Raw genomic sequence first — 19,182 nt, 5'->3', positions numbered from 1 at the left:
TGCAATAAATGTTTGAATGGAGCAAATGAAGTCACTGTGCTAAGCCTGTGTATGTTTTATCTTCTCATTCAGATTGGATTATTTCCATCAAATCTTGACAACCAGATTGATTTAATTGTGTTTCTCTTGTCTGGGCCTATAGGTAGCTTGACCAACTGGTAGAGCTGATTGACAGGAATGGCTGTGTTTCTACCAAAGTCAATGATGCTTCGTAGGAATAAAATCAGCAACCTTTTGCTGCATCATTTTGCAGTGGTCCTGGGTTTGGTTTCAACATGAATTTACTCTTTACTTCACCTTTGAGCCTTCTGAAAGCTATCCATTCTTTCTCAGAATACATTTGTTATTTTAGTTTACCATTCATATGGCATATATCATTATCTGTTATTATCTAACCTACTGAGTACATGGGAAACTCTTTGAGAACGGGGACTACACCTTCATTGATTTTTTCCTCAAAGTCCTTTGTACCATCTCTGGTTAGAAAACATGTCTTCATCACTAAGTTAAAAATCCTTATTCCAGGCCATGGTGCAAGTAAGATGCCAAATAAATATTTGTTGAATGAATGACTGCATGAATGAATGATTACTGTCTGTGGTGTGTTGATGATGCACAGACCAGATCTCCTTCCTGTTTGATGTGCCTATCCCCCAGCTTTTCATTGCTTTGCTCCTAGTAACTCATACCTAAAATCTTTTCCAAAGGACTATCTTTGGGCCACTGGAGCTGCATCACCTAGATGTTCCAAGAACAAGAAGTCCTTGGGATTTTATGCCTTCCCCTTGGTAACCCATATCCAGCAAGAGTATGGAGGTCTAGCTGTCATGCCTCAATGCAGTGCAAACTTGCAGGTGCAGTTTATACTCTAGAGCTCCCTGTGGGATCAAGCTAAGGCCAGGACTTTGCCTGAAATAGCATGTACCCTTGCTTGGCTTCTTAACCTCCCTATCTTGCTTGCCTTGCTCTCTTGTAGGTTTCTCCCAAGAATACTTTCTTAGCGAATCACTTGGACGCTCACCCTTTCCTTAGGGTTTACTTCTTGGGAACTTTACTTAAGGTGGTGCATGTTTATGATCAGTTAATGTCAGGGTCAGGGAATCATATCCACACTCTCCCTGAGTGTTAAGTTCTGCTGTTGCAGCTGGTAGCTCCCAATAGTTTTTGGTTTTATATTACTGCCAACCAAAACTGAAGGTGACTGTGAACTAAATTTGATATTTGATTTGGTTGTTGGGTAGGAAGTAGCTTCACTATTTCAGTAAATAATTGTTATTGAATTTAGTAAATATCTTATTGAATTACAGGTCTTTCTAACATCAAGTCAGAATGCATTTTTTCATAACTTTCTACTCTTTTTATTTTTTATACATCTCTGTTTTCTCTCCTTAAGCAAGGATAACAGAGTTAATTGTATAATCAATTTTTATATGATTGAGTACAGCTTTCTTTTGTCTTCCTGTTGAATATAAATATCCATTTCCACATGCTGAGAAAACCATTTATTTTATTTTTTTAGTGATTTGAAAAGAACACAAACTCCTTTATCTATAAAATGGGATTGGAAGTAATGTGTTTTAGAACTTAAAAGCACTTTAGTCAACACCTTCATTTTATAAGTGAGAACATTTGAAGCCCAAAGAGGTTAAGTAATTTGTTCAATATCACCCAGCTTGCTTAGTGGCAGAGCAAGACTAACGCCCAACTCCCAGGCTGCTGTGTTCTCCACTGCTCTACAAAATGCATATTTCTTATTCACAGAATTGATATGAAGATTAGGGACCACATCTGTGAAAAATAGATTTAGCCTTTGGAAAGAAAGATGCTGGATAGCTTCATGAAATCTTTATGAAAACTAATCTCATTTTAACCTTTTCTGTACAATTGTTAGTTGTGTTCAGTTTATGTTATTTGCCTCAGGCTTCTTTTTGGCCAAGGACTAGATAATATACAATGCTTGATTTAAAAATCAATATTAAGTATCTGAATTGTGTTAGAAATATGAAATACTTCAGCTGGTTTTGAAGCTGGGAGCAGTTGCAGACGGCCTTCCAGAATGGCAATCATTTATGTACATGAAAAGTTTTCTATTCCTACTTTGCATATTGGGAATAAGGACAGTTGGTTCCAAAGAAAAGAAGGAAGCATAAATTATATTTAGTTCAGCCTGGTAATACCTCCAAAGCTTGATGCAATGTGTTTTTAACAAACCATGAATTTTCTCTCCTGCGGAGCCTCCATATCCTGCCTACTTACAGCATAGTCAGGAAACCATTATACTAATCCACCGTACCTTCATATCTCTAGCAAGCACATGTAAGTGATAACTTGAATATTTATTTTGATGCAAGCTGTATAAATCTTCTCTATGTCATCTTGTAAAGCGAGGAAATTGTGACTTGCTCAACTTGGTTACTTTAATTGTTCAAGTTTGGTTCTTTCAGCCACAGCGTGGTTTGATATATGAATAAGAATACTGTTTAATTTTTGTAGTATTCACAGTGATTTGTGTAGATTCATATGTGCAGGGAAGATAAAATTTGAATACCAAAAGGCTAAAGTAACTTTTATATATATTTTTAATTAGGTACGATTATATGCAAGACCCGATGCTATCAGAAGAGGATCTGGGGACTATGCTCTCCATATAACAAAAAGATTGATAGAATTTTATGAAGACTACTTTAAAGTGCCCTATTCCTTGCCAAAACTAGGTAAGTATTTTCTTGGTTATTTTATTGGAAGGGATCCTTGAAGGTAGAAATTTGTCATCATGCATTTATTTGAGACGTGAAAATTCCAAGAATTATATTTTTAGAGAAGATGAGCATAAAAAAATAATTTCTTCTGAAGAGGTAAAATGAAACTTAATGATTCTTAAATATTGCCAAGAATTCCTCGTAGGAATTAAGAAAGGCATTATGTAAGTTTACGTTTCCAAAAGATAACTCAAGTCGCTATAATTCATTGAATATGTGCTTTGGAGGGGTGCTTGCCAACATCTCATTTAATCCTTGCAAGTACTAGATGGGTAGGTACTGTTAGAACATTTTCAACTCAGGGGACTTGGTTGACCTCCAGGGAATCTTTTCTTCATTCACACAGCCAGTTAGTGGTGGAGCTGGGATTTCAAGCTAAGGCTTGATGACTCCCAGAACTCTTCTGTGTTTTATACTGAGAAGACACTCATTGATTATTTTCTGTTTCCTAATTCTCAGATCTTGGACCACAATGTATTTGCTATCCCTCAGATTATTTTTTTTCCATTTATGTTTCAATACAGTTGTAGCAAGTAGAATAAAAACAAAAGAGAAAAGGAAATTGTATAATGGAGATTATGTTCACCATGAATACTCTGACGCTTCTTCCTTTTATAAAGACAGTATGTTCAATAGTTTGTTGAATGAATAAATGAATGTTACTATCCTAATTTGAGTGAAGCTCCTGCTTTTGCAGGGGAGTGAACTATAACTTTTCAGGAAGTTAGAAAGGGTATATGTACCCATTAGAAGTGCTGAAGTTATTTTTCCTTCTCAGAAAACCTGTTTTGAAATAGCAGTCTTTTGTTCCTTTCCCCCTTCCATCTTTTTTTCTTCCCAGAACATTTCTAATCAGCATCCACATAAAAGTGATTGCACATTGGCAAGAATAAAGTGCTTACCTGATCAAAAGTGTTGGTATTTGAACCACAGGTTCGTCTCTCTGGAGAACTGGGCCTATTTTATTAAAGTAACTGCCTGCTGTGTAGCTTTATTGGTCTTACAATGAGTAGTTTAGAAAGTAGGTAGAATAGTTGATATTGTTACCAAAATGGGTGTGGCACACAATTTTAAGGAATGATATTACAAAATTCTGAGGTCTTTTTGAAATGTGTGCTCTTAGAATCCACACGATTTTATTTCAGATTTCTAAACAAAATTTTATTTCAGATAGTATCTATACTTAGTTTAGTTTTGTTCTGTCTTCTTTCCTTCTTTCTCTTTTTTCCCCTCTATATCAAGTTCCCTATTAGAATCTGTTACACTGAAATCTCCCTGGTGGGCACCCAAGGCAGGAAGGACTATCTGACCTCATTTGCATGGGAGGTGACACTGTTCTCTACTCCAGGTAAAACCAGCTGGGAACTTCCCAGCTTGACCCTAATGTAAAATTCACAAGTGCTTATGTTGCAAGTTCAGCAAGAGAAATAAAATGTGGATCTTTGTCCCCTTCAGACCAGTAATTAGTAGAGGAACTCAATTTATAACTTCAGGGGGTTCCATGTAACTGTCAGCCTGCAGCAGGAAGCATTTCTGTTCCTCTCTTTCACTCACAATTGAACCATGCAGGCTTTCATCTGGTGGAAAAGAGCTTTGTTCACTGTTACTATTACTTGTTAAGCTCCTTATGGTGTATATAATTGAATGATTTGACTTATTCCAGCACATTCCTTTGTATATATCCGGGGGAGTTACCACAGCCCATGGCACTTTATAAAATTCCTTTTAAAGTTCTACTTATTTTATATATCTATAGGTGTTTAGATCTATATATTAATGGATTTATGAGTATGTTTTCTAAATACTCCCTACATAAAATTCCTAAGCACAGAAGCATTTTGACAAATCCTTAGTTTCCATTGTATATAATGATTAAATAAGGTCTATGGAAACCAACTCAGTCTTTCTTAATGGTGCTTGTAGATGTATCCTAGGTGTCAGCTGCATCTGCCTTGAACCCTTCAGATCTACCTAGGGTGGTTTCCAAGACCTATTCTACCCTCTCTCCCTCCCCGCTTCTATCTTTCCTTCCATTCTTCCTACCTTCTTTCCCTTCCTCCTCTCTTTCTTTCCTCATTTATTTAATAAGTACTGTTGATTGCCCCCTGTGGGCACTTTTCCATGTGATGGGGATACAGCGGTGAATAAAAATAGGCAAAAATCCCTTTCCTCTGGGACTTATGTTCTGTTAGGTAGAGACAGGCATTAAAGAAATTATTAACACATGTAGTATATCAAATGGAGATAAATGCCATTACAAATAAAGCTAGAATGGAGGTATAAGAAATGTGGGGGGCAGGTGAGGCATGGGAAGGGAGCTGAAATCTTAAAATGAGTGAATACAGAAGGCTTCCTTGGGAAGTTGACTTTTGAGCAAAGAATCTAAGGGAGTGAAGGAGCAAGCCAAATGGATATTGTGGACAAGGATATAGGAACAAAGACCTATAAGTCTTTGTAGAGGGAACAAAGTGCCCAGACTTGGAGATGGGAGTTTGTTGGTATGTTTGAGGGATATACAGATAGGCAAGTAGGCAAGTATGACTAGAACAGAGTGAGTAAGTGGGTGAGAAAGGAGATGTGGTCAAGGAAGGACTAATGGGTGGGTGACCGATCATGTAGAGCCAGCAGGCCATGGTAAGGACTCTGGCTTTTTCTTTCCTTTTTTCCTGGATGAGATGGAAATCTTTTGGTCAGTTTTGAGCACAGCCTTCACAACAAAACTAGCTCCCAGTGTCAGTAGTGCTGAGGTTGAGAGACCCTGATGAGGGGGAAAGGACAGAGCATGAAAAACAGATGAAAGCCTCCAGCAAAATTCAGACAAAGTATGATGGTTGCTTAGACTAAGATGTTAACAGTGAGGTAGTTGGAAGTGATCCAATTCTTGATATATATTGAAAACAGAGGCAAAAATATTTGCTGATGAACAGAATGTGGGATGTGAGAGAGAGGTACCAAGGACAGCTCCAAAGTTGGGTGTTTCTTTTTGTTTTTTGTTTTGTTTTTTTTTGTTTTGTTTTATTTTGTTTTTTGAAATGAGAAGGATGGAATTGCCTTTTACTGAGGCAGAATGATTGTGGAAGGAGTTGCTTTTTGAGACTGATGTGTACATTAAACATTTAAGTAGCACCTTGATGTCTGAAAGAAATTCAAATAGACGGTTGAATTTATAGATATGGAGTGTGGGTGAGTAGATTAATCTGGCTAGAGATACCCATTTGCCAGCATATAATGATATAGAAAAGCTATGAGTTTGGATGGGCTTGCCAGAGCTGTGAGAGCAGATAGAAAAGAGAATAGGAACAAGGAGGGACTAATCCAGTGTTTAGAGGTTAAGGACATTAAGAGCCAATAAAGGCTATGGAGAAGGAGCAACTGGTTGAGACACTAAGAAAACAGGTATCTACAGTATTTCTGGGCAACTAGTGAAGAATTTCAAAAATGAGCAGATGGTAAATTGTGGAAAGCCAAGTTGGATGGAGACTGAGAATTGACCATTTACTAGTCCTAGCCATGTGAACGCCATAGTGACCTTGATAAGAGCAGTTTCAGGGCAAAGCCCTGATGAGTGTGTTCAGGAACAAATGGGCATGAGACTGGGAGGGAATACAATGACTAGAGTCAGTGAATTTAGACTACAGATCCGAACTTCTGAAAATTCCCCATGGGGAATATTCCTCTGGGAATAGAGGGGAAGGGAGAAATATTTTTGTTCATTCTATCTAGTACTGCTCACCTCTAGATAAGAGCTGTTTCTGTGGACTGGTAGTTTGCAGATCTGTACCTTTCCCAAACCATGTCAAGGGAGACACAGACTTGCCTTTCTTTGATTTGCATTGGAAAACCAAAAATCAAAACAAGTAAGAAAACTCTCTGCCCATTAACCTGATGTTACTGAAGCTTGGGAGGCGATGTGTGCATGTGTGAATGCCAGGGTGTTACATTGCAAAAACCAAAATGAAACCAAACAAACTCATAAAATGTGATATTGGATCTTCCTTTCCTTAAAAGTCACTTTGCTGTTCTGTCATAAATTCTGCAATATCTTCTTTCTTACCAAGTTCTTTTTCATTTCCAATGCTGAATTGTTTGACTTCCTCTACTGTGGCATCATCTTGTGCGAGCTCATCTCTAAAGATTTGAGTTTCCACTCCAAGTAGTTTATCAGAATGGTTCTCTAAGAGGTATTCTGATGCTTGCTGTTAGGACAGTAATTTATTCTCCTTGTTGCACAAAGATATTCCTTTAACATTTTAAGCCGAAATAAGCAGCCAGCGTACACTGTATGAGGATTTGTTTTTAAAATCTCTAAATTAGGGAATTAAAACTTATTTGTATGAGGTTTGTAGAGATTTCCTCTTTATTGGTGTTAGGTTATAATGAGAGGTATAGAGTCTAGAGGAGATAATACAGGAAGCCTTTCTATAACTATGTGCCTTATTTTCTCAAGAACTCTCAGAGACATGGAGGTTTACTTTAAAACAAGGTTATTGTAGATATATAAAGAAGTAAGTTATCTTTCCTCTTATCTCAAAAACATTGAACACAACTACAAAAGTGAATGGGTTTGTATTTACAAAATATGGGCCACTCTTAAGGACTTTGTACATTCTAATGCATTTACTCTTTTTTTCACAGCCTTTTGAGGTAGTACCTGTTATTTTCTCATTTTCTGGGTGAGTAATTTAGGGACTAAGTGACTCTGTAATGTACTCAGTTCACACAGCAGGAATTAGTGGATTTATAATTCAAGGCCAGGCTGGCTGGCTCCAGAGCCTTGAGATTCTGCTGAAACGGATCCCAGAAATGTTGACAATTCAGAGAATTAAATATGGATCACCTTAATAAACTAGATAATCTGATTGCTGGAGGAATAGTGTAATAGCTATTTTTTGTTAATTTCATATTGATGTTAAAAGTAATATATGGTCCTTGTAGAAAATTTGGAGACACATTAAAATTAAAGAAGCACATGTTTTATAACTCATAATGTCATCAACTAATAGAAGATATATTTGAATATTTTATTTTATTCTTTTAATTCCAGTATAGTTAACATACAGTATTATATTAGTTTCTGGTGTACAATATAGTGATTCATCACTTCCATACATCCCCCAGTGGTCATCATGAGACGAATGGACTCCTTAATCCCCATCTTTTCTTTTGCCCATCCCCCACTCTATACTTGAATATTTTAAATGTTTTCTTCATCATAGCTGCTTTATAAGTTAATTAGATGGCAGATAAAGTGACTCAGATATGTATTATTTTGTTATTCATCCTATTTATATTTCAATTAATTATGGCAGATAGTTTTTAGTTTCCTTTTGCTGCTATTTTGTAATTTGTAAATCAATAAGTTTTGTAAAGGAGCTTGCTTGATTGCTTCTTTTCAGTACACTGTGCTTTTATGAAGAATTCATTACCTACTTGGCACAGTGCTGTGATTGTAGAAAGAGCCATAGGTATTTTGTAACAAGAATTTCTGGCCTCAAGGAGATTGTGGTTTTGTTGAGGAGAGAATACCATATTTACTAAAATTAATGGATTAGAGACTCACACAATAGGGAATATAATCAAACACCGAAATTTTGTAGAGCAAAAATATAGTACCATGTTAAGTTAAGAATGTGGGATTGTTGCACAATGCTACAGGCATGAAATGCACATAAAAAGAAGCTTTATCTTTATTTCAGTCCTGAAAAAAGAAATACATTTAATCAGAGGTGGAAAGAAGGGGGAGAAGTCATTTTGAGATTTGTGTACTAGGGAAAGCCCATGGATACCTTGGACTTTATGTATCATGTTGATAGAGTCTATTTATTTTTCTATAATGGGATAAGTTATGGGGTAACTTATGAGATAAAAGGCCCTATTGAAGTTCATGAATAGGAGGGGCTGGCTTGAATGATTGCATTTTGAGCTATCACAGATACATTCACTTTTTTATTGTAGTGATGGTGGTGATGATGGTGATGGTGATGATGGTGATGATAATGGGCTACTTGCAAGTAGTAAAGCTTTGGAGATTTTTCCTTCATAAAATATTTGTATTGACTGCTAAGTATTTCACTCTCTGTGGTTATGTATTTTTTCTTTATTTTTTTATTATTTTAAAGATTTTATTTATTTATTTGGGTGTGAGAGAGAAAGAGATTGAGCGCAGGGTGGGGGTGGGTGGGAAGAGCAGAGGGAGAGAGACAGGCAGACACTGAGCTGAGTGCAGAGCCTGAGGAGGGGCTCGATCCCACCACCTTGAGATCATGACCTCAGCCAAAATCAAGAGTTGGAGGTTTAGGGGTGCCTGGGTGGTTCAGTCGTTAAGCATCTGCCTTCAGCTCAGGGGATTGAGCCCTGCGTCGTGCTCCCCGCTGAGGGGAGAGCCTGCTTCTTCCTCTCCCTCTCTTCCTGCTTGTGTTCCATCTCTCTCTCTCTGTCAAATAAATAAATAAAATTTAAAAAAAAAAAAAGAGTTGTACACTTAACTGACTGAGCCACCCAGGTGCCCCATATCTTTTTACTTTAAGTAGTGGATATATTTGTTGTTTCTAATTTGAAATGATAATTATATAATCCTATTTCCATCTTAGTTTACATCTCATACCTCAGTTATTATTTGAGACTTCATTTTTTTTTTAAAGTATGACTTTTTTTTTTTTACCTTGCTTTTGTTTAGGTAAACATTGAATACTATGTATATATTTATTGACTCCAGTAAGGCTGCTTTTATAAAAATAAAATCTCTATAGAGTTTCTTTATATAGGCTGGTCTAATTATGTATAATGCCAATTTACTCCCAAGATGCTTTTTTCAATCAGAATTCCTAAAAATATTTGGAGTTATACTGGATCTGTTTAATTCTATGGTTTTTTAGTGGAAACAAATGTAAGGCTGTCCCTGTGGCTTCACATCCTAGTCCATTGTTGAGGGAGCAGATGGGGCAGTACTTTGCCTTCCGGGTTACCAGGTAATGTAGAGAAATGAGTTTCCTTAAGTGACTATCCTTTCTCCCTTCTTTAGAATCAAATAAATATAGTCTCTCCCTACTTTATAAAGGTAGTCCATTTCTGAAAAACCCTTCATATGGTGATTTTCTCATAAACCAAAAGAGCAGTTATCACTTCTCTCAATGGGAAATATTTTTTATATATTCCTAACCCCCACTCTAACAACCATTTGTAGTAAAACAACACCAAATCCTATTAAAATGGACACAGTTACTTCAATATATTACAGTTATTTTAACACAGTTTAACAAGGCATTTTCCCCTTCATTAATTATTCCATAATATGGCCACTTAACTGTTGTTGTTAAGCTATTTTGCAGCTATTACATGCTATCCACTTCTATACTAACAAACAAAACATGTATATGATATTCAGTGTTTATGATATTTAATCACTAATTCAAAAAAAGAGAAACAGAACAGTAAAGGAGAAAGAAATCAATGAAACAATGCATTTTAGTGGGAATGATGCATGAGATTATTACTGCAGTAAACCAGCAAACCACAAGGATACTGAGTGAAGAATTTAATGCAACAAAAACCAACTATAGAACTGAATTAACTAATTAATTCAGCAAGCATTTTTTGAGTAGTTAGTATGTACTTTGTACTCAGGAATGATAATAAATTGCCTCTTCCACTAGGAGCTTAAAATCTAGTTGAAGAGATGTTTTTTATTATTTTGCTAGTTAACCAGTATTGTTCCATGGTCAGTTTGCTTGCTACCTTCCTTCCTCCTTTTCCAGTTTTAAGAATTTCAAACTTTCACAGCTTTGGATTTACTCCTAAGTATATTTTCATTGATTTAATCAGGATTTGTGAAAGATTGCTTATCCCGAAAATAAATGCAATTTTAGAAAGTGCTTAATTTAATCAGGGCATATTTATAAAGAGACCTCCAAGGCATTGTTGCTCATTTTCCAACAGTTAGTTGGCCCTTACAACATGGCCATTAAGTTAGGAAATAACTCCTTCCAGTGTTTTTATATGTAGTCATTGCCTAGGCCTTGTGCCATAGACTCTGTATTCTTTCCTATTACTGTAGGTCAAGTGGTGTCGCTCCAGCTTTGGGCACCTCCTCCTTTGTGCACTTGATCCCAACCTCTCTCACCTGCTCAAAGATATCACTTTAGCAGTTTTCCCTTCTTACTCCTGAATCTTCAATTTTCTTTTTCGGACCTTTCTCCATCAACATTAAAAATATGAGGCTGTTTCTCTCAACTCAACCACACACATGTACACTCACTCCAGCTACTGCACCATTCTCTCTTTCCTTTTACAGCTGAACTGTTTGAAAGTGTTGTCTATCTGCACTCGCTCCAATTTCTCTCTTTCCTTTGTCTCTTGAATGCCCTCTACATCAGCCTTTTGCCCCAACACTGTACTAAAACTGTTCTCGTCAAATTCAATTATGACTTCACCTTGCTAAATCCAATGGCCAATTCTCAGTCCTCCTCTTGAGCTGTCAGCAATATCTGACAGTTGTTCTCTCCAACCCTTTGAAACACATTTTTCTCTTGTCTTTCTGGAAAACACATTTTCTTTCTTTCTTTTTTTTTTCTTTTTCACCAACTCACTGGCCATTCTTTCCAAGTCTATTTTCTCTGTTTCTTTCCCTCTCCAGCTAATTCATTTTGGAGTATCTCAGGGCTCAAGTTTTGGACCTTTTCTCTTTGCTATCTACATTGCTGGTGACCTCCTCTAGCCTCATGGCTTTAAATACCATGTGTTGATGCCGATGATTTCCAAATGTACAGATCCAGCCTGGTTCTCTTCTCCCCTCCAAACTTCTTCATTCTACTGACTATCTGACATCTATATTCGGATGCCTAAAGAATATCTCAATGTAATATGTTCAAATTGGAGCTCAGATCTTACACCACTATCTTCCTTCTTTTGTAGCCTTTCCCATTTTAGGAAAGGGCAACTTTATTCCCTCCAAGTTGTTTTGGTAAAAAAAAGATTGGAACTATAATCTTTTTCTCTCATGTTACATGTCTAAACCATCAACAAAACTTTTTGGTTTCATAGTCTACGTATATCCAGAATCTGACCACTTCTCACCATTTCCATGGTTACTACTCTCATTCCAGCCTCCCTGCTTTCTTGCCTGGGTCAAGAGTCCAACCAAAATGAAATGTGAAGTTCAAGTGGTGTGAGAACATGAGATATTTGAATTTACTTGGTTCTTATGAAGACTGTTGGACGTGTCTGATGATGTTGCTCTCCTGCTCAAACATTCCAGTGGCTTCCCATTAGTAGTAGAATAGAATCCAGAATTCTTCCATTGTCCTGCAAGACCCCTGAGGATCTGGCTTTTTGCTGCCACTCTGAGCTCATCTTCTACTTCTGTCCTACTCATTCTCCCTGTTTCAGCTACAGTGCCTTCCTTGCTGTTTGTCCACCATACCAACTATGCACCAGTCTTGGGCCTTTGCACTTGTTCCTTCAGATACATGCATAGCTGAACTACCACCTTTTCCAGTGAGGTCTTCTTTGACCCTTCCATTTAAAATGCAACCTTACTGATTATTTCTTATCTCTTTTCCCTGATTCACTCTTCTCCATAGCACCTTTTGTTGCCTCCCTTAACATGTATTTGTTTTATTTGTTATCTGTCTCCAGGTACCCACGACCCCCACCCCAAATGCAAGCTCTGTGAGAGCAGACCTTTTTGTCTGTTCACTGCTCCATTCTCTTTGCCTAGAACATTGCCTGGCCCAAGGTAGGCACTTAATAAATTCTTGTTGAGTGAATGAGCAATTGCCAATTTCTTCCTGTTTTAACCATCTTCATCACATTGGAGAGAAGGCCAAGCTTTGGCTGCTTTGTGAGTCAAATAAAATATGATTTATTTTTCAGTAGCATAAACAAAGAAATAATGGTAATATACCTTATAAGCTTCTAAGAAATTTTTTTTTTTTTTAAACGCAAGTGGAAAGGGTGAAAGATGAGTTAGCTATAGCTACAGCCAGTTTCTCATTAAGGATTCTTGTAAAGGAAATTGTTGGTGAAAAACGAGTGAGTTGATATGTAGAAGAAGTGTTGAACTTTTGGTTTATTATCGTGGCAATTCTAGAGGGAAGGAAGCTGTTAAGAAGCTATACTTTGCACTTAGAGTAATTTTGCAATCTAAAAATGAAATAACTATTTAGTTGTCTATCAGCTCTTTTCCCTCTTACTGTTCATTGAGATGAAAACAACATTTATGCATGAATTTGACAACATTGTTGACTATCTACTATCTACTGGACACTGTTCTATTAGGTACTGGAGAATCAGCAGTTAGCAAGAGACAACAGTCCTCACTGGGCTTATATTTTAATAAAGGAGAGAGGTAAATAATACATAAATATGTAGTGTTAAAAAGTGATAACTGCTGTAGAGGAAATAAGGCAGAGAAGAAAGCATCAGAAATGTTAGTAGGTTGCCGTTTTGAACAGGGTGAATGGTCAGGGAATGCCTTGCTGAAATGGGGACACTCGATTCAAAATCTGAAAGATTGAGGGTATCCTGAGAAGGAGGGTGTCTGACTTATTGAAGAAATAGCAAGGAGACCAGTGTGCCTGGAGCAAAGCGAGTGAGACTGAGGGTGGAGGGAGATGAAGTCTGTGAGGAAGTGGGGCCAGGTTGTGAAGAAACTTGTTGGTTGGCCATTGAACGATATGCACTTTTATTTTGATTGGAGGCATGGCTTTAGTCTGCTCTGGCTGCCATAACAAAGTACCATAGACTGGGTGGTTTAAACACCCAAAATTTATTTTCTCGCAGTTCTGGAGGCTGGAAATCTGAGATTAGGGTACCTGGGTAGCTTGTATCTGGTGAGAGCTCTCTTTCTTGCTTGCAGATGGCCACCTTCTTGCTGTGTTTTCACACAGCAAGAGAGGGAACAAGCTCTCTGGCATTTCTTCTTGTAAGGGCACTATCCCATCATGAATGTAATTATCTCATCTAAATGTAATTATCTCCCTTCCAAAGGCCCCATCTCCAAATACCATCACATGGGGAGTTAAGGCTTCAGCATATGAATTTGGAGGGGATACAATTCCGTTCATAACAGGCATGATCTGGCATGGCTGACTTACATTTTTTTTTTTAATTTTAAAGATTTTTATTTATTTAGAGAGAGAGTGAGCTTAAGTGGGGAGGGGCAGGGGGAGAGGGAGAGTCTCAAGCAGACTCCACTCTGAGCATGGAGCCTGATGCAGGGCTCGATCTCCCAACCCTGAGATCACGACCTGAGTGAAAACCAAGAGTCGGATGCTTAACTGACTGTGCCACCCAGGTGCCCCTGGCATGGCTTCCATTTTTAAGGGATCACATTGGCTGCCTCATTTAGAACAGACTGTTGAGGGAAGGGCAGGGTGGGGGGCAAGGCCAAAGCAGAGAGAAGCTACTGCATTAATCTGAGAAATAATGTTGTATTGGACCAGCTTGGTGACAGTGGAGATGGTGAGAAGTGGGCGGATTTTGATATATTTTGAAAGGAAATTCAACAGGATTTACTACATTACAATAGGTCTTCAAATGAAGGTTTGATGTCAGTTCCTCTCAACTGGAGTTTAGAAGATTATGACAAGCTTGAAAAACTATGAGCTTTCATTTTTTCCCCTGTGGCTTACTTTCCTATGTAGCTACAGTGAAAGGGAGCAATCTTTCTATGCTTCTTTCTCTCTTTCTTGGTTATTTGAAATTAACATAGCAAGATAAATAATTTGTATTTTCTAGACAGAGCAGCTGTATTTAGAACAAAATAATGCTGTAATAATCCTTTTCTGGGAGTGAGTTCTTCCTTCACTGGCTTCACTGGTCAGTCTGGAGTTAATTATAGCCAAATAGCAATCCAAAGCCCTAGAGAAAGGGAGGAACATTTCATTAAATTCTAGGCTGGGGATTACTGCTGACAGAAGCACTGACAATCAGGCGGTTTTAAAAGAAAGGTGACCATTCCCATAAACTGGAGAGCTAAAATAGCTTATATTGAGATCAGAAGGTTTTTCAGAATAGCTTCATTTCAAGAAACTGAGACTGAGGGATAGTTATGTAAATTAAGGTTAAGCATCTAAAAGTCAATTAAGGCACGATGCTCTATAAGACAGAAATAGTCAAAATACATTTTTTTCTTGTCTTTGTTTCAGTGTATTTGTGATGGTGTCTTTATCCAATTCAGAACTTTTCAAATGTTTCCAGGTAAAGATATGCAGTAATTATTTCCTAATTGATTATCATTTCAAAGGGTTAGGAAATTTAAGTGGTAATCCTGATCAGGGCATATTTACCTTTGGCATTAAGGTCTTTTGATCTTATCAGATAATGGAGGGTAATAAAAATCCTTGCTGTAAACCAAGGAATATCTATTTAGAATTTCATAGGGTGGAAAGCAGATGTGCTGTTGTAAGCTGAGGAGGGTGTACTTTGTACTCTGTTGTTTAATGTAGGAGAAGGGTCCTCATCAAATCCATCAAACCATATCAAATTCAACTTGGACGGATATTGACAGATTTTTACAAGAAAAGAGAACCTTAGGGAAAAAATTGTACCTAATACACAGATGATGTTATTATTTAGGTTGAATTATTATTATCAAATCAGCTATTTTTTCAAGTTTAAAAATTGTGACTCTATTCACTATGACATTGGGGGATCCAGGACTGAGACGGAAACTTTTGGAGATTTCAGGTGGAAAATGTGCTACTGGTCCACCTTTTTGTGTTAAAATATTTCATTACTGTCTGTGAGAATTTTGATGCTGCTGCTTTTGGACTTTGAAATGTAAAACAGACTGAAGTGTAAAACAAACCTTAGCCTGTAAGGGAGGTTGCAATACACAAACAGAGCGAATCTAATATGGTAGTTGTAAATGAAGCCTTGAAGGCATTTCTGAAGCTTTTTAAAGGGTAATTTTAAAAGAGAGGGTGAGTCCCATATGCCATTTTTCAGTTGGAGGAATTTTAATGGTTTGTAACTTAGATTTATTCTTTATTGGCTTTATTTTTTTCCTTTATGGATTCTGTCTTTGTATGGGAAATAACTCATGAATGACCTAGAGTGTGTCTTCAACAGTATAGAATAAGGTGTTTTTAAGCTTTTAAATTGTTGAGCATTTCTTTTTATTTTATAGACTGAAAAATATTCACTAAGCTGTAAAATAATTGGTAGATTGATAATGTTTGGGATCATTTAGCTTCTTAAGTACATTGAGATATAGCCTGTCAATTTTTATTAATATTAGTAAAGTCAGCTGGTACATGGTATGAAACTTGCTGAGCCAAATTTCTCTAGTGGACAAAACCAACATTTCATGTCTGTATCAGAGATTTGGGTATACCCAAAATCATAATTTCTTACACCTATCAGTATGAACTGAATTGTATCTCTTTCAAATTCATATGTTGAAGCTCTAACCCTCAATGTGACCTTCCTTGGGTATCAGAGGTAATTAAGAGATAATTAGGAGGTTACAAGAACGGTCCTAATCTGATAGGATTAGGATTTTATAAGAAAGGGAAAAGAGAGATCTGTCTCTGTCTCTATTTTTCATGTGAGATCCTGACAGCTGTCTACAATCTGGAAAGAAAGCTCCCACCAGAACCTAACCAGGCTGGCAACATGACTTTGGATTTCTAGCTTCCAGACCTATGATAAAATTAATTTCTGTTGTATAAGTCACCCAGTCAGTGGTATTTTGTTATGGAAGCCCAAGCTGAATAATAATCTTATAGGTAATTTTCAGTACTGTTTGCTTAGGTTGTGGTAGGATGCCAGTGAAGACATGGCTAAAATAAAGATCCTAGCACCCACTTGAATTATTCAGGACTTCCAATAACAATTCTATTTTGCCTAATTTACTTTGATCATTTAAGAAGAAATTATTGATTTACCTTCTTAAATATCTGTTTCTTTGCTTCACCCTGCCCTCTCATCTGTACTGAAAAAAGATCTGTGATTAGAAAGAATTTTAATCATTTAAAGACGTTTCCATAATCAATATCATAGTGTTCGGCGAACTTTCTTTGTAAAGGGTCAGAAAGAAAACATTTCGAGCTTTGTGAATCATACCATCTCAGTAGCAACTTTTCAACTCTGCCATTGTAGCAAGGAGCTGTAGACAACATATAAATGAATGAATGTGGCCTTGTTCCAATAAAATTTCATTTATAGAAACAGACGGTTGGCCAGATTTGGCCCATAGGCTATAGTCTGCTGAGTCCTGCGTTAGTAGATAACCTCTTCAGTTCAACAATATAAAATTTACAAATCCCTCAAACCAAGAGACCCTTATTAGGGATTTAGTTTTCTATATTTTTATAAATGTTTAAGAATCAAACTAAATCAGTACATTCAAAATAATTAGTACACTTTGTTCTTCTTGAAGACATCCATTTACTCATAAGTACATGCAGAATATATAAATTAATAGAATTTGCATTTATAGTAATAATTATTAATGTATTATTTATATACTATGTATCAATTTATTAATATATTAATTTTAAACTTAATTTATATAGCTAATTACATATTACATATTTACATGTAGACTGTTATACGGAATACCCTTGTATAATTTATTTCCCATTCATACTTAAAATGAATAATATGTGGAAACTTTGACTTTTTTTGGTCAGGATTAACATGCCCATTTTTCTCTACAACCTCTAATAATGTTCCAAGTTAAGAAGGGAGATAGTAGGGAGAAATGGCTGAGATTGAGGAAGGGAAAGGTATGCTGGAGATTTGAGGAGAGGGAAGATGTGGGATCATTGTCCTGGAGAGGGGAAGAGCAAAAGCACAACAGAAATAGAGTATGATTGCTGCACAGCATCAGGGCCCACTTAACTTTGTGGTCATAAATTTAAAGTGACTGCCATGACCCAGGTAATGCAGGCCCAGGACAGACATAGAGTAGGGCTGTGGAGGTTTTGGAGAAGAGACAATGATGGAGAGAGGGGCAAAGGAGTTGAAGATAGCAGCAAGGGAAAGCTTGAACAGTTACAGTGATGCCTCACATCATCTATCCTGGGTGAAATGGAATCTAGGAGATGAGAGGAGGAATGGCTGTGAAAATGTGTAGAATTAATGGGTTGGGGATCCCAGGCAGGAGGAGGGTGATGAATTTTTGGAGCAGAAGCAGAAAAACAAGGCTGGGAAGGTAGGATGCTGCAAAGGACTGGAATGCTTGACATGATGACATTTGCAGGTGGTAGAGGCATTGGAAAAGATAATGTCCAGGGTATGAACATGGATGGGGTGGGTCAGTGGAAAAGATCATTAGAACTCAGGAGATCAAAGCCTCTCAAAGGTTTTGAGGGATTATCAATATGGACATTGAAACAACCGGCAGAACAGTGGTAGAAAGAAAGTCAGTGTTTCAGGATCTTCAGTGAGACATTGTTTAATGAAATGCATACCTGGAAGGCAATACTGGATAAATTCAGTCAAGATGAGGAAAGGGCAGCATAATTACTTGTATTAACTCAAGTAAGCTGGGATTTTAGAAAGGTGGTAGAGAAGGTACATGTAAGTAGCATTCAACAGCAAGGATGATATTTCCAGGCTTTGGGGTGTGAAAGAAAACTAACCTCCACTTGAGAGACCCACAGGAAAATAGATGTCCTTCAAAATACAGACAAGTTTTGGTTAGGGCTAAAAAGTAAACAAAACATTCAGAAAAAAAGTTAAGAATGTAGAACTTGCTAATAACACATAGGGAGTTCCAAAGGGTAGAATGGAAGAGTGTGGAGCAGATGTGGATTTGAAGATTAGGGAATGCACACATAGAAATGTGGGAAAGACTCAAGATGATGAGAGATGTCCCAGATGCCTGGGATTATGATGGTGTGGAATTGAATAGTCTTGATAATCTATTAAGGTAGGCCAATAATCAGAACTAATTATGACCTTCTTCTTTGTACAGTTTTTTCTTAGGCAGTTTGTTGTACCTGAGAAAATTAAGAGCTGTTTTGGGAGATGAGAGGCATAAAATTCATGTCACAAATACACACTGCTCCATAGAGCTCCTGTAAATCCTGTCGGAAGTAGCATCTTTAGAATCTACCTGTTACGTGGGCTGTTAGTGAAGTTTCTCAGTGTTTAGAGTTGGAGAGCTCAGAAAGTGTTGTCTTGCCCCCATTTTATTAGACACTGGTGACTGTTAACAAATTTAAATTAAGGACATTAAGGTAGGCCTGAAAATAGTTCATCTGAATATTTCCACGTCTAAGCAATTAATTGCCTCAACTAGTATTTCTTATACTTTTACCGCCCTCAGTGCACTAATGGGTAATGTATACCTGAGCGTGTTTGTGTGAGTCAGGTGAATTACCACTTGCAATTCCAACCCATTCATTCTCTCCCGGGGAAGCACTGAAAAAAGCAAATGCATGAGAATTGTACTGATATATTAATCTAGCTT

General features: G+C 37.1%; 1 protein-coding gene across 1 annotated transcript in view; it reads left to right on the top strand.

Moving 5' to 3' along the window:
- TRHDE (thyrotropin releasing hormone degrading enzyme) overlaps positions 1 to 19,182 on the top strand; it is a 363,943-nt gene that overhangs the window by 99,873 nt on the left and 244,888 nt on the right. Inside the window, exon 3 of the mRNA XM_026500012.4 lies at positions 2,588 to 2,714. Coding sequence (XP_026355797.1) covers positions 2,588 to 2,714 — 127 coding nt within the window. The remainder of the gene's footprint in view (positions 1 to 2,587; positions 2,715 to 19,182) is intronic.

Source organism: Ursus arctos, unplaced genomic scaffold (assembly GCF_023065955.2).
Source record: "Ursus arctos isolate Adak ecotype North America unplaced genomic scaffold, UrsArc2.0 scaffold_21, whole genome shotgun sequence".
NCBI classification, from domain to species: Eukaryota; Metazoa; Chordata; class Mammalia; order Carnivora; family Ursidae; genus Ursus; species Ursus arctos.
This window is presented reverse-complemented; position numbering and strand designations above follow the sequence as displayed.